A 16,551-nucleotide genomic window follows, 5' to 3' on the forward strand; every position below is an offset into this window, starting at 1 on the left:
CATCCGTGCTGCCTGACTTGAGCCACCCAGAGCTCCAGTGGCAATTTAAAGGGCCTGAGGCTGCAGTGGCCACTGCTGCTACTGTAGCAGCGGCCGCCAGAACTCCAAGCCCTTCTAAATGCCAGCCCCAGGGCAGCTGCTCTTTTTGTCCCCTTCTCCCCCCGATTGGCAGCCTTCGGGAGCAAAAGGGGCAATGACAAGCAGGGTCCTTTGCCTTTGGCTTTAAAGTCAGCTATATGGGCTGGTACCAGCGGCCACTTTTTACTGGTACGTCGTACTAGCCCGTACCATCTTCCTTTCACCCCTGGGTACAATGGGAAAATTAAGGTGTGATCCCAGCACTTTGGCCATGATCCACCAAAGCACTTAAGCATATGCTTAATTTGAAACATGGGCTGTCCTACTGAAGTCTGTAGCACTATTCATATACTTCAAGTTAAGCATATGCATAAGGGCTTTGGTAATTGGCAGTAATTGCTCAGCATCGTGAAGGATTGCACCTTTCATTAGTAGTTATTATTCTATTGTTTGTATCAAGGATTTTTAGTTAAGAATCTGTCAGACTTTATGAGTTAGGCCATGTTTTGGCAAAGTGAGTCAGTGTTCAGACTAGTCATAAAAGAAAACAAAGCTTGGGAAGGAGATTTGAATACAAAAGATTTGCTGAGCTTCAATATCACACGAGTCTTTATGATCGTGTTACGTTTTACACTGCTAATGTACAATGAGGTAAGAGCTGGGCATGTGTGGATTTATGATATTTCGATCTACTGGCATATCGGAAGCTATATATTTGCTTTTGTTCTTTTAGAATCTAAAATATCCTGAAGATTATTCCTTTGGAATTTCAAGAAGAAAGGGGAACTCATCTGTTGTAACATAAATTTGTAAGAGAAGCCTTGCAGAGAACATATTGTAGAGTTCATTTGCTTTCTAAATACTATCTCTTGTGGAGATTGCACGCATGATTAGAAGTCTACTATATACAGCACTAATAGTTTATACCATCAGCTCTACCTACAACTGTAAAGTAATGATGCAGAAGGTGCCACTTCTGGCATATTTTGCATAAGAAATTGCATTTTACCCAGATGTGTTAAAATACAAAAGACTATGATAAAAATCATACAAACTCTGCTCATTTCTCTACTGTAACTGTAAGCTTTATAACTGTAAAAAAAGGGTTTCTTTTGATCATTGTAGTGTGGGGGCGGAACAGGTAAACAAGCTGTCCTACCTTGCTTTGGAATGATTTTGTCTACAAGGATGCCATATCCATGTAATTGTAGGCTGAGGAATACCATAAACAGTGCAAGTCAGCACTTGCTTGCTGCCCAGTAGGTAGAGATTGGGATCAGGAAATGATGACACTGCTTTTTCATAAATCTGGGGTTTCACTGTAAAACGCGTAAATAGAACAGAAGTCAGAAGGAGCTGAGTTTCTACTGCACTCTATCATCACATAAGTAAAATCATCCCGCACAGTGGGAAGTTAGGAAACTGAACCCATCTTGGGAACTGAAACAATACCAATGGGGAAAAGCACAGTGAGAGGTGTACGTATCAAAAATACTTAAGTAATGCAAAAAAAAAATGTAACTGTGGAGGGCAGACCCCAACCTGGTATAGATCAAAGCAGTTCCATTGGCTTCAATGTAGCTCTGCCACTCTACAGCAGGAGCTCGATCTTACTTCCAACAACAAGTCAACGGGAAATTTTCCATTGACTTGACTTACACAGGATCAAGCCCTAGCTGAGAATCTGGCTCGTCAATGAGTTTAATAACTAAGTAGATACCACACTGCAAACTTACCATTTACAATGAGTGTGACTGTTAGGTTCTTATACAAGTTCCACTGTCGTATACTCAGTGTTATAGTATAATTCCCTGCATCCTCTTCAGCAACATCTCTGATGATTAATGAATAGTCTTTAACCATATAGCGGGCACACTTTTCAGCAGCGGGCAACCCATCTTTCAACCTGTTAAAAGAACATTATAACGTATTATTATGAAAATGGTGTTTTTCACAGTAACTATATGCTAGAATGTGATCCTCATGTTAAATGTTTTAAGCTATGAGCATCTATGGCAGACCAAGTTTGCATTTTAATGGTCAAAGGAAATCAGGTGTGTGTGTTTGTATGAAAATGTCTTAAGAGTCCAAGCTCTCCAGCTGCTTATTCCCAATTTTACATCATTGGGACCAATCCTTCACGCTTTACCCACATAAATAAAGTGAAGGTGAAGTCAGTAGGATACTCTTATGAGTAAGGGTTACTCCTATGAGTAAAAGCTGCATGACTCAGTCCCAAACCCTTTCTTTTTGACATCATAAAACTTTCCTGAGTAAAGAGCTGTGACATCACAAACATGACCGTGATATCAGATGGGAAAAGAGCAACTGGACTGTGAAATTTTAAGAACCAGATATCCTGAATTCATGCAGATATCTTTAAAAACAATAGAAAGTAGAGTCATTACTAAATAGAATATTGTTTTCAAAGTTTTATAGCTGGCATCAATAGTTCTTCCATAGTTTCATGTAGTAAGATTGATGTATTATTAATAGAGTACAAATAATTTTTTTCTATAATGGTGACTTAAATCACTAAATTGTTGGACACACTACTATGGTGTCACGTTCTAAGAAACATTTAGAGTAAGGTCCTAGATGTCCATTGCCCAGTCTTTCCTCGGACAATGGAAATCTTATCTGTTTAGTGACTATATGTTTAGGACTTTTAGTTTCCCTCTGCATTTCTGTTTCTATATGGACAATAAAGAAATCAAACCACTAACTAGAAATGCAAAAGATTTAGTAATGGCTTACACCAGTTTTATATAGATATTTCTTAATGTTCCATTTGGAGCGGCAAACGCAATGGGGGAGATTAAAACAAAACACAATGTTTGAAGCAAAAATAAATTCTGGCTGAGAGTACTATGAACTCACACTGTTCATGTATTTATGGATTGTTTTTCTAATCAGTCTTGTCACACACCCTTTGTTAAAGTGTAATGAATCAAGCCAAAGCTATTGCCATTTAAAATTATTTAAACAAAAAAATGGAGATCATGAATAGATAACATTGTTTGATATAAAGGTGCTTGGACAAATTCAAAAAACTTCTTAAAAGATTTCTTAATGTAATGCATTTGAGCAAAAAAAAAAAAAAGAAAAAATCTCATGTCACTAAATTAGGTATAGAAACTACAGTCCACCAGAAAACTAAGCCACCCTCTAGTGATACTTTATAAGGCTGATTCTTTCAACCCAGTCATTAATTTTAATTAAAGTTTTTATTTCTCTGTAATATTCTCCCTGGCTGATCTGAAGAAAGATGGTCTTGTGGGCAAGACAGTGTCAGGAGAGCTGGATTCTAGTCCCACATCTGCCAGAGATTTCCCGGGCGACTTAGGGCAAGTTGCATACCCTGTCTGTGCCTCTCCTTCTCCATTTGTAAAATGGGGATACTATTTTCCTAACTCATGGGTATGTTGTGAGGATTTAGGCCCAGCAAAGCACAGAATTAACTAGAACCTCAGGAGTAGCTTCACTGAAGTCAATGGGACTACTTGTATGCTTGAAGTTAAGCACATGGTCAAGGGCTTTACTGGATCAGGGCCTAATTAATTCATATTTGTGAGTACTCTGAAATCCTCTGATGGAATATGCAATAAAAATGCTAAAAATTGTAATCGTTTATTTCCATATCAGGGTACCGTATTTCAATATTTTACCAGGAAATCAAATTATTAAACCTGAGCAAAGGCGTTATTTTCCCACCCAAGAGGTAGTTCCTTTATCTATGTGGAAGTAACTGTAATCCTACCATACAACCTCTGGTGAGGGAAATGCCTTCACTTTCATTGACAGCCGATAGGATTTTCTGCCAGCTACAGCCTCAAGAACACTTTTCCTTCGGTGTTTCAAAGTAATAAATGTTTTATCTTAAAAAAAACAAAATACAACATAGTTAAGATACTGATTCTCAATCAGGCTTCATACTTATTACAGACAATAAGACACATGTTATGGTGACCTTTACAAGAAGGCATCTAACAGGGATCTCTGATCATTTGAGCATCCATGGATTCTGAGATCAAGGCTATATCTGCACGACATAGCTTTTAGTGACACGTCACGCGGTATAGCCGCTGTTTGTTGGCTCTCCTGCCAACAGAAACCTTCCACCCCCAATGAGTGGCATCAGCGTTGTCCGCAGAACAGTGCTCCTGCCGACAAAGTGCTATTCACACCAGCACTTGTCGACAAAACTTTTGTCTTTCGGGGAAGTGTTTTTTAAACACCCCTGAACAACAAAAGTTTTGTCTTTCACTTGCCAATGTAGACAAAGCCCAAGACTGAGCTCTGAGTTACCAGAGATTTTCAGCGATCAATCTAGCCATTACAAAACCTAATGGAGCAGCACAAACATTCAGAAATTTGAGCTTTGGTCCATGGCCCATAAACTTGGCTATTTCAAAGAGGATTTTTCCAGGGGACGGAAAGTTTATTTTTCATCATCACAGATATAACAACAACAACAAGACAAAAAGCTTCTGGATCAGTGGCTTACAATTGCTTTGTCAAACAAAGAAATTCTTCATAACTTCATTAAAATCATGTCTAATCTATTCACTTTGTCCAATTACATTACTGTATATTGTCCCATGTTTCAATCTTTATGATGAATTAGTTTGCCTAACAAAGTAATGTATGGAATATTCTTTAACACCGGAAGAAGACCTTTTCTTCTAAAAACTGTAAAGTTTGGTTCAAAGGCAAATATATGACAGATCAATGGGTTGTAGATGTCCCTTGAAAGTGCAGGCATATCTATACTTAACTATGTTTTGAATATCAAGGATAAGGTTAAGAATAATGCATGCAAGTCACAATTCAATATTTTAGTACCATCAATCAGATGCTACCTAGACTTCAAGATGATTATTTGCTCAAATAAAGATTTGCAAGCTGGGCCCATTTTTTCTGTTCCTTTAAAAAGTGCATTTCTACACCACCCTTCAGAACAGTGTCAGGAATGCATGTTTTACAGTCATAAAAAATAACTATGAATTTTAAACAAATCTTTGTAACCTAAATGTAAAAAATAGTTTCACCTTCTTTGAATATTGATAAAAACCTGCTTCCGAGCTGAGAAACCTAGCTGTTGAAAGCTCAGATCCTGAGGGCTTCAGATTGATTTATTCTAATTTATAAAAATGTAGCTGTAATTGTTCAACCTGTGCTCTGGACACTCAAATCAGTGATTAAAACAGACAAAATAATCCAGTAGGACTGCCCAGGAACATAACCACCTGGACCCTCAGCACACATCTGGACCCTCTAACAACACGAGAAGATGGAGAGAAAAAAGGGCTTTGAAACATGCCCAGAACAAATGCAGGTTCTGGACAATAAGGGATGTGAGTTCCAAACCCAAGAACCCTCCCAGAGAACAGCCTTTCAGCAGTCTCCTCTCATTTACTATCAAGGCAGGGAACTCCAAAGTGAGTGCCTTGGCTGATCTCTGCTGGAGATATGTCCAGGGCTGGCTCCAGATTTTTAGCCTCCCCAAGCGATGAAGCCAAAAAAAAAAAGACAAAGCCGCGATCAGCAGCACTTCAGCGGCAGCTCTACTGCGCTGCTTCATTCTTCGGTGGCAGGTCCTTCCCTCGGAGAGGAAGTGAGGGAGTTCAGCTGGTTTAATGCCCTCAAACTGAACCTCCTTTTCATAAATGAGCTGCAGTAGCCTGCACTTGCTTCAGCATTTGAATTGTCTCAAGGTGTAGCTCCATACAGAGTGCATCACATCAATCTACTTTCCATGTGTGTCTGATAAGGAGTGAATCGTATATGCAGCTGGAGATGTAATTCTCATGAGCTTCACATAACAAAGAACGGCCAGGAGCCAAAACCAGTATCATGGGCTATATGGTTTGCATACCACTGGGCATAGGTAACAAAAGTAAATGTTGCCCAGAAAAGACGCATTGAGGTCCTTCCATTTAAATTAAGCCTGTATATTTGTCTCTTGCTTGGGAGTTTTTATGGTGCTAGTGCCTACTTTTGCTGGTATTGACTAGTGAAGAATTTTTATGCACTTTGCAAACAAAAGTGATCAGATTAGTGATCAGACTAAGCTATCTACTACCAATGAAATTAAACAGTGTCTTGGATCAAATGGTACATATTCTGTTCCCAGCTCTTTTCTCTTCCTATGACTGGCTTGCCAAAAATTCACCTCCATTTTGTCCTTGTGTACAAAAAGTTTCTAACCATTGTTTAGCTTTGAACATGGATCATGAGCATTATATGTTCTATACATCCACACTATTTTTTACCATAAACATGGACTGTTGTGTTAACAGATTTGACCGATGGTCCACTCTTCACATGGCAGGTATATTGGCCTTTATCAATATCACGCACTTTGTCAACAACAAGAATACTGTAGAAAATATTGGCATCTGTAGTTCTTTGGCCAATGCGATTGATTATTGATGCTCTGTGTTTTTCCTAGAAACAAAAAAAGTGTAAATCAAATATTATTAATTATTAAGAATGTAAGACATTTATTATTATTATTTTTTTTTCTGGATGACAGAGCCCAAGAACCCCAATTGAGATTCAAGCCCCTTGAGCTGTTCAACACACACAGAAAGACATGGTCTCCACCCCAAAGGGCTTAAAAAATAAATTAGACACAATATAACAAGCAGCAATTAGTGATTATTATTTAAATTGCAATAGCATCCAAAATCTACTGGGCACTTTCCAAATACAGAAGAGGGCCAGACCACTATGCACAGTCTAAAATATAATGACACAATGAGTAGCAGCAATCTCATCCTTGGCTGTTCCTTCGGCACTGCCCTCAGAACCTCTAGTGCTAGTGGCAATGTGAGAGTTTCCACTGGGACTCAACGTACATGGGCAAATTTCCCTGGCTCCAGGGTGAGGGGGTAGAGGAGGACTAGCAAGCCCAGCTGCTCCTGTACCTTCCCCACTATTCTTTCTCTGCAGTAGGTAAGGGCCGGGAGAGAAATGAGAGAGTTAAATCGAACAAGATTATCTGATTGCTCAGCAAGGGCTAGTGCAAGACATATTGGAACAGAGGGGTGCTTTGGGGGGTGGTTTATTCACAGTAAATGCAGGTCTTAGCTAACCATGCTTGTGTAGCTGTCATGGCAGAACTGGATCTTAAGGAGGTATTGGATATGGGGTCCTATAACTCTTCCTAACCAAAGCAATTCTCTGCTCTGCCTGTGCGACCCAGTGAACTAGAATGACAGTTGTCCATAGAGAGTCAAATCCCCCAAGACAGGAAACACTGGTGTAGGGGCTGAAAGGCTCATGTATTAACCCAGTGTGCCTGCTAACCCTTCATTTAAAATTTAATCCAGTTATTAATTATTATAGTGCTACATCTACCAATTTTGCATATGGCTACATAGTGACTTCCCAACTTTAAATATTGACAGCTACAGGGCCCCGACACGGGAGAGTGAGTGGAAATGAGAACTGAGATGCAGTTAGGGGCAGAGTTATGTCGCACCTAGGAGATAAGGCTGAAGAATTTGAAAGATACTGACAAGACATACAGACAATGAAAAAAGAACAGGAGTACGTGTGGCACCTTAGAGACTAACACATTTATTTGGGCATAAGCTTTCATGGGCTAAAGCCCACTTCATCAGATGCATGCAGATGCATGCAGTGGGAAATATAGTAGGAAGATATATATATATATCTGTATACACACAGAACATGAAAAAATGAGTGTTGCCATACCAACTCTAACGAAGGTGGGCTATTACCAGCAGAAGAAAAAAAACTTTTGTAGTGATAATCAGGATGGCCCATTTCAAACAGTTGATAAGAAGGTGTGAGTAACAGTAGTGGGAAATTAGCATGGGGAAATAGTTTTTACTTTATGTAATGACCCATCCACTCCCAGTCCTTATTCAAGCCTAATTTAATGGTGTCCAGTTTGCAAATTAATTCCAGTTCTGCAGTTTCTCGTTGGAATCTGTTTTTGAAGTTTTTTTTGTTGAAGAATATATACCTTCAAGTCAGCAGCACTGCTATGGGTACCTGCATGGCCGCACAGTATGCCAACATTTTTATGGCTGACTTAGAACAATGCTTCCTCAGCTCTCGTCCCCTAATGCCCTACTCTACTTGTGCTACATTGATGACATCTTCATCATCTGGACCCATGGAAAAGAAGCTTTTGAGGAATTCCACCATGATTTCAATAATTTCCATCCCACCGTCAACCTCAGCCTGGACCAGTCCACACAAGAGATCCACTTCCTGGACACTACAGTGCTAATAAACGATGGTAACATAAACATCACCCTATATCAGAAACCTACTAACTGCTATACTTACCTACATGCCTCCAGCTTTTGTCCAGACCACATCACACAATCCACTGTCTACAGCCAACCTCTAAGATACAACTGCACTTGCTTCAATCCCTCAGACAGAGACAAAAACCTACAGAATCTCTATCAAGCATTCTTAAAACTACAATATGCACCTGCTGAAGTGAAGAAACAAATTGACAGAGCCAGAAGAATATCCAGAAGTCACCTACTACGAGACAGGTCCAACAAAGAAAGTAACAGAATACCACTAGCCATCACCTTTAGCCCCCAACTAAAACCTCTCCAGCGCATCATCAAGGATCTACAACCTATCCTGAAGGACGATCCATCACTCTCACAGATCTTGGGAGACAGGCCAGTCCTCACTTATAGACAGCCCCCGAGCCTGAAGCAAATACTCACCAGCAAACACACACCACACAACAAAAACACTAACCCAGGAACCTATCCTTGCAACAAAACCCATTGCCAACTCTGTACACATATCTGTTCAAGGGACACCATATCAGGACCTAATCACATCAGCCACACCATCGGGGCTCATTCACCTGCACATCTGCCAATGTGATCTATGCCATCATGTGCCAGCAATGCCCCTGTGCCATGTACATTGGCCAAACTGGACAGTCTCTATGCAAAATAATAAACGGACACAAATCAGATGTCAAGAATTATAACATTCAAAAACAAGTCAGAGAAAACTTCAACCTCCCTGGCCACTCAATTACAGACCTAAAAGTGGCAATTCTTCAAGACAAAAACTTCAAAAACAGACTCTAATGAGAAACTGCAGAACTGGAATTAATTTGCAAACTGGACACCATTAAATTAGGCTTGAATAAGGACTGGGAATGGATGGGTCATTACACGAAGTAAAAACTATTTCCCCAAGCTATTTTCCCCCTACCGTTACTAATGCCTTCTTGTCAACTGTTTGAAATGGGCCATCATGATTATCACTACAAAAGTTTTTTTTCTCCTGCTGGTAATAGCCCACCTTAATTGATTAGTCTCTTTAGAGTTGATATGGCAACATCCATTTTTTCATGTTCTCTGTGTATATATCTATCTATCTTCCTACCGTATTTTCCACTGCATGCATCTGATGAAGTGGGCTGTAGCCCACGAAAGCTTATGCCCAAATAAATGTATTAGTCTCTAAGGTTCCACAAGTACTCCTGTTCTTTTTGCTGATACAGACTAACACGGCTAACACACTGAAAACAGCAAAAAAGAGTCCTGTGGCACCTTAAAGACTAACAGACGTATTGGAGCATAAGTTTCGTGGGTGAATACCCACTTCGTCAGACACATGCATCTGATGAAGTGGATATTCACCCACGAAAGCTTATGCTCCAATATGTCTGTTATCTTTAAGGTGCCACGGGAATCTTTGTCGCTTTTTACAGATCCAGACTAACACAGCTACCCCTCTGATACTTGACACTGAAAACAGACAATGAAGAGATTCCACAGGAAAGAGTGGAAGCAACAGAAGTGGAAGATGGTGTTACCTGCAGCATGTTGAATAAAATGGAGAAGAAATATGAGGCCAGAGAGGAGAAGATTTACAGTAGACAAGGTGTGTGCCAGGGTGTTAGCAGCAGGAACGGAGAAGGGGAGAATTCTGGAAACATTACAGAGAGAGAGAAATGACAAGATTGGCAAGAAAATAGGGTGGAGCAGAAGGTAAACTGAAGCTGAGGTGTTATTTCCTGTGACTCCCTCTCAGCCTTTGGCCTCAGAGTTTATTTAACCTAGAATATTGTTATTTTCTTATAAAACAGTGAGCGCCCTATCATCTAAATAAAAACAAAACACTACTTCACAGCGCAAAGTGTAATGTTAAGCAACGGATCAATGGCAAGACAACAATGTGCCACTCTAGCATGCTCAGAGTATTGTTTGTTGCTAAGTTATTTATTTCTGAGATGAAAAAATGTTAGCGCAAACAGCTACAGTCTGCTAGAAGCCACTGGTGTAATCATTCTGACATCATGTAATCATAATTTCAGGTTGTGATTAGGCACAATGACTGACATTATAAATGATCATGACTTGGATCTACAGTATAAATCAAACTGACATGAAATGACTGGGAGCTGTAAACCTTAAATGAATGTCAAAAATTTCTTATCAGCTTAACACGGACTCCCTGGCAGTTGTTTCATAAATGACAAGTATTTATGAGGATGCTCCCAGTCTGGGGAGAGGCAGGAGAGGGGAAATACATTCAAGATCATTCTTGTAGTTGTCAAAACAAGAGAATTGTTCATGTGACAGTTAACAAATGAGATCTTGGCTAGCTGAATAGTAATATCTTTTCTAAACATGTTTGAGTCGGGTGCCTGACTGTCTGCCAGTCCTTTACATGAATGGGCTTAGAAAGACGGTTTAACTGAAAACTTTTCTGTTACAAAAAAGAACTTGGCACTGGATGATAAATTTCTATTACTTCACTGAACCCAAGCAGAAGTTCCCAAGGATGAAACAATTCTCCTGTTCACTCCTGATTATGCAATATACCACAGTGTATTGTGTAAACATGTTTGCTAATTCAATTAAGCAAAATAATAATTGTAAAAAGGCAATAAAAAACATGTCAGTCAGGGTCATGACTTTGGAATGCCAAGTATGGCAGGTATTTCAAGCCAAAATTCCTATTGGAGTTGCTTATTAATGGGATGATGTTTTAGAAAATAAGTAGCATTTTTACATACAGACCAAAGCACTCACCTCACCAGGGTAACTCCATGTCATCTGAACTCTTGTGTTCCAGGCTGCAGCAACTGTACAGTTAACAGCCAAGGTGTCTCCTTTCAGCAATTTGACTAGGTTTGGGGTGTTTAGTTGGACATCAAATATTGTGTTGGCTGCAGATCACAAAGAGAAAGGAAAAATGAATAGCATCACACCAACATAATGCTATGTTTACAAGACTGAGACAGGTGAACGCTACTCACTTTGTCGGTGCGTTAGGTATTTCGTACTATACTTATGCCCATCAATGGTTGTCTCGCAGCTCATGAGACCTATGAATCTGTATGTTGCCTTTGGTATTATAAAGCCTTTCGTGCTATCCCAAATTATTGTCTTCCCATCAGGAATGAGAGTTTCTGGTGGAATCTGAAAACGAAGAACATATTTGATAAAACTAATCCATTTTTATTTCCAAAAAGCCCCCTTCTCAAAAACCTTTGGAGGCTTAATAAAAAGGAATTTAAAAAACAAATCTAAAAAGTGCCAATCAAATAAAAAATGACAAGATTTAATTAGGCATATTTTTAAGTAATTGTTTTATGTTAAATTAAAAGAAAATCTGGGTGCAGAATGTGAAGGTTTCATTTGCATCCATCATTCCATTATTTACTGCAGGATGTAAATTAATATACAAATGATTGACACTGGCCTTAGCCTAGGATCTTAGTCTGCCTACAATGCTACTGGCTTTAGTTGGCAGCCAAAGTGCCTCAGACAGACAGACTGTAATTAACTCTCCTGGTGTGGCTATTGAGAAAGAAATACACATTTTTCCCTATGGTTGACAGATTAACTTCCTTTGTTGTCATCTTGTGCCTTTAACAATGCCAGCTCAGATTCAGTTTGATGCATCTCTTGATTTCTGTTGTCTTCTATGGGCACTAGATTGTTTCAGAAAGAGTGTGAACAATATGTGTGCATGTTCCCAAACTGACACATCATAATATGCATGCTTCTCATGACTATCACAGCACACAATCCATGAATCATAAGGCCTCAGAGCTTCCTCAGTCATGCTAATTGTAGTTCTTACTGGAAACTGAAGAAAGTCACAGGAGGTTGTGACCTTAATTTTTCAGAAGTGATTAGTTATTTTAGGTGCCCAACTTGAGACACATTAATTGGGCCTTATTTTCAGAGGCTCAGTGCTCAGCACTGAAAATCAGGCACCTTTAAGGCATCTCAGGCTGAGTACCCAAAAACTGAGGAATCCAAAATCATTAGTCATTTCTGAAACGTTAGTCCCAAAAGTCCAATATAATCCCCTGAACATGGGAATTACAGTTAGGAAATAATCAAATGCTCTGTCAGTGGTAGCAGTTAATATTTTATATGATCACCTTCTGAATTTGAAATCCATTTTGATACAACAAAAACTGCAAAGGCAAAATATGATACCAGCATTGCGGTTCACACAAATACATTTTTTAGAAGTCTTGTTTTCTCATGTAGTATCTTGAACATCATCATCAGATAATTACATATTTTCTAATATCTCCTGCCCTTCAAATGTACTAATTCCTTTTGTTACTGTAACAAAAATCCTCCTTCTTGAAAAACATGGCAATGGGCAAAAGGCTCGGAGTACAGAAATTCACGTCATTTTTTATTGTCATGTTTTATAGGAAAACTGCACATTTTTTTAAGATTACTCCCAGCTGAGCTGAGGTGTACTAGTGTTCTAAGAAAGGATTAGTGTGTGCACCTTCCCCTCTCAAGTCAACAAAACACCTTTGCCACTGCCACTTCTTTCTGCCACCAGCCTCGCTGCATTCCTTTCACCTCTTTCCTTCCCACTTGCTTGACCGGAGAACTTGTCTTCTGGCCAGCCCTCCTCTTCCTGCAGCCAAAGCCTTAGAGATGAATGCCCAGAATTTGGAGGCTTGTAATTAGATGGCTTCTTCCTGCACAGAACACCTTCCCTCTGAAAGGTGGCACCCTCAGTGCTGCCTATTCAGCACAGGCCTAAAGCTGCCCTCAAGATCTCCCTTGTCATCGCATGCCATTTCCTCTGACAGACATGAATGATGAATAATTACAGCTGGCACAAAAGTGCTGAAGGAGAATAGAATTCCTTATCTTTACAACATCTGATAAGAAGCTATAATAAGCTTGCAAATCACAGGGGATGTATGTGTTACACACACAAGCACAGTCCATTACTTTATAGCCTGCTGGCTGACACCCAGCAGTGCCTTGTATTCTAGGGACTGCGCTATTGTAGTTACTGTTTCTACATACAAACAATATGTTTAACCAGTTCACGGCTCCATTTTCAAGACATTCAGCTGGATTTAACCCCCTGCTGGCTCAGTGGAGGTGCAGGTTCTCCTTATTGTTTCACTGCTGCATTCCCCCAGGGGTTCTGCTGGGAGATAAGAGGAGGATTCAATTTGCAGTCCAGGCTCCACAGGAGCCCCACAAGCCGATGCTGCCCAGGGTGAGCTGAATTCCATTTAATTAATTAATCAGTTAATAAATTTGCATTAGCCTAGCTTTGGGGCTAAGAGTGTTGTTCATCGAGCTTTAGTACATAGCAAATGCTTCTCTTTAACTGGAAAAGCTCTTAACACTGACCCTCTCTGGGAGTGGCACAGGATGAGGGAGAGAGTCTAAATGACTAGAACAAACCTTTATAAACTTAATCTCATTTTGTGAAGCTGGAGTATCGTTTGAGAGGTTCACAAACCCTCAGGTTCCAGGAGCCCCACCCATCCCTAATGCAAATCCATGCACAAACAATTTATTAGTCCAGCACCTCTCAGAAATGGTTAGACCAGGGGTCAGCAATATTTCAGAAGTGGTGCGCCGAGTCTTCATTTACTCACTCTAAGATTTCGCATGCCAGTAATACATTTTAATGTTCTTAGAAGGTCTCTTTCTATAAGCCTATAATATATAACTAAACTATTGTTGCATGTAAAGTAAACAAGACTTTTAAAATGTTTAAAAAGCTTAATTTAAAATTAAATTAAAATGCAGAGCCCCCATGGACCAGTGGCCAGAACCCAGGCAGTGTGAGGGCAACTGAAAATCAGCTCGCATGCCGCCTTCGGCACTCATGCCATAGGTTGCCTACCCCTGGGTTAGAATTACATAAGCAGCTTGGGGATCTAAAAAAAAGAAAGAAAGAAATTGTATGGGGGCAATTTCAGTTACTATCAAGGATAGGTTAGACAACTGAAATCTGTGACTAATGAAAATTAAAAGCAGGAGCAGGACATGAAAGCAAAGCCCTCTGGGATCCTACACAGCAAAGCTGGTCTCCTGCAGCTGAGTCAGATCAAAAAGTCCAAGGTGCTCCAATCAGCTGTTCTCTGAGAAGAGGACAGCTGAGGTTTTCTTCCAACTGGAAAGAATCAAAACAAGCCAGGTCCTCACCTTTAAGGCCTTTCACAACTCTCCCCATTCCTACTTATTTGCTCTTGTATCTTACTGAGCCACTCTCAGTGCTCACTCCATTCCACCAATGCCAGTACCTTCTGTGACCTGCTTGCCCACTTTCCCCAAGGGCAGCTCCAGGCACCAGCATGCCTGGGGTGGCAAGCCATGGGGGGCGCTCTGCCAGTCGCAGCAAGGGCGGCAGGCAAGCTGTCTTCAGTGACATGCCTGTGGAGGGTCCGCTGGTCTCACAGCTTCGACGGACCTCCTGCAGGTTGCTGCCGAATTTGCGGGACCGGGGACTTCCCGCAGGCAAGCCGCGGAAGGCAGCCTGCCTGCCGTGCTTGGGTCAGCAAAATACCTAGAGCCGCCCCTGAATTTCCCCACCAGCTTCTCCACACTGCCCTGATGCACAGAGCCACTGTGACCAAGCCACTACCCTCTCCCCCTTCAAATCACTCCATTTCTGCCAGGGGGCCAGCAGCAAACCACTAGTGACTGATTTTTTAAAAAGTTGGAATGATCCAGAATCACTTGTTGTTAGAAGAACAGGAGTACTTGTGGCACCTTAGAGACTAACACATTTATTTGGGCATAAGCTTTCATGGGCTACAGCCCACTGCATTGGATGCATAGAATGGAACATATAGTGAGGAGATACATATACATATAGAGAACATGAAAAGGTGGGAGTTGCCCAACCAACTCTAAGAGGCTAATTAATTAAGATGAGCTGTTATCAGCAGAAGAAAAACTTTTGTAGTGCAGGATAATCAGTTGTTGTTATTATTATTTTATTTTATTTTATTGTATATTCCCATGGCACCTAGAAGCCTTAGTCATGGACCAGGATCTCACTTTATTCAGTGTTGTACAAAGACAGAACGAAAAGACAGTCCCTTCCCCAAAGAACTTACTATCTAAATAGAGCCAACAGATGGAGTCAACACATGAGGGAGTACAAGAAAACAATGAGACGATATTGGTCAGCATAGCCTAAGTAAACATGGGATATTATCATTATTATACCTCTAGGTACTTATATCACCCACATCACCATAGCTGCTAAGTTGCCCTAGTCACCCTCTTCTTTTCTTGTTTCCAATTAGACTGTCAGGGACTGTCTTCCTATGTGTACAGCACCTAGTGCAATGAGTCCTGATCCTTCCTGGGGTCTTACGGCCCTACCACAATACAATATTGAAAGCATATGAATGTAGTAAAGATACGTTTCCCGTATGTTTTGTAAGATATATTGTATTAAAAATGCTAATTTAAAGCATACTGAAATGTGTAATAGATTTTGAAATATCTACATCTTTCTTCATGTGAGAAGGAGGAATCTGATTTGGGGAGGGAAGGGCCTATAAAACCTCCTATTCGTGTGGTAAATAATTCCCTAATCGTCTGCCCCTTTTTTTGTTTTGTTTTTCAAACAAGGCTGCCCCTGTGCATTAACTCTGTTGGCATTCTCAGCCAGGAGGAACAGATAAGTAGACAAAACAACTGCTCCAAGAAATGGTTCCTTCAAGGTGGGGCTGAGACAAGTTACCCTGGTGATACTGTTGCTGCTATGGTGCCCATTTGACCTTTGGACAAAGGTTACCATCAGCAGAGTCAATGGTGGTTTCGGCAATGTCACTATCTGTCTACTAAGAATTAGACCAAAACCATTAACTAATTCTACAGGTTGTCGAAAAATGAGAAAAAGATTTTCAGTGACTATAGACCTAGGCTAGATTTGAAGTTGTGACCCAGAAATGAAAGGTTCCAGCTTCCTTTTCCAATCCCCTGTACTGTCTTAATCCCTGGCTGCAAGATTTTTATGGCTTTTTCTGTGTTGTGTATATTGATTGCCATCTTGTGCAATACACAAACATTGGCCCACACACTTAACTTGAAGTTATAGCAGCTACGCATCTCAAAGCTCATGTAAAACTGCAATTACATTTGTACAATAGGTAATTACAGTATTTCACCGGTTAACATCATCCATAGCGCTAGA

At 40.3% G+C, this 16,551-nt stretch overlaps 1 protein-coding gene across 2 annotated transcripts in view; it reads right to left on the minus strand.

The window, feature by feature from the left end:
* The window catches only part of FLT1 (fms related tyrosine kinase 1), a 159,943-nt gene that overhangs the window by 107,364 nt on the left and 36,028 nt on the right, over positions 1-16,551 (minus strand). For both annotated transcript variants that reach the window (XM_030562729.1, XM_030562736.1), the window contains exons 5-10: positions 11,369-11,531; positions 11,142-11,278; positions 6,354-6,528; positions 3,839-3,956; positions 1,815-1,984; positions 1,238-1,397 (exon numbers count right to left, since the gene is read on the minus strand). In XM_030562729.1, coding sequence (XP_030418589.1) covers positions 1,238-1,397; positions 1,815-1,984; positions 3,839-3,956; positions 6,354-6,528; positions 11,142-11,278; positions 11,369-11,531 — 923 coding nt within the window. The remainder of the gene's footprint in view (positions 1-1,237; positions 1,398-1,814; positions 1,985-3,838; positions 3,957-6,353; positions 6,529-11,141; positions 11,279-11,368; positions 11,532-16,551) is intronic.

This window comes from Gopherus evgoodei, chromosome 1 (genome assembly GCF_007399415.2).
Source record: "Gopherus evgoodei ecotype Sinaloan lineage chromosome 1, rGopEvg1_v1.p, whole genome shotgun sequence".
NCBI lineage: Eukaryota > Metazoa > Chordata > Testudines > Testudinidae > Gopherus > Gopherus evgoodei.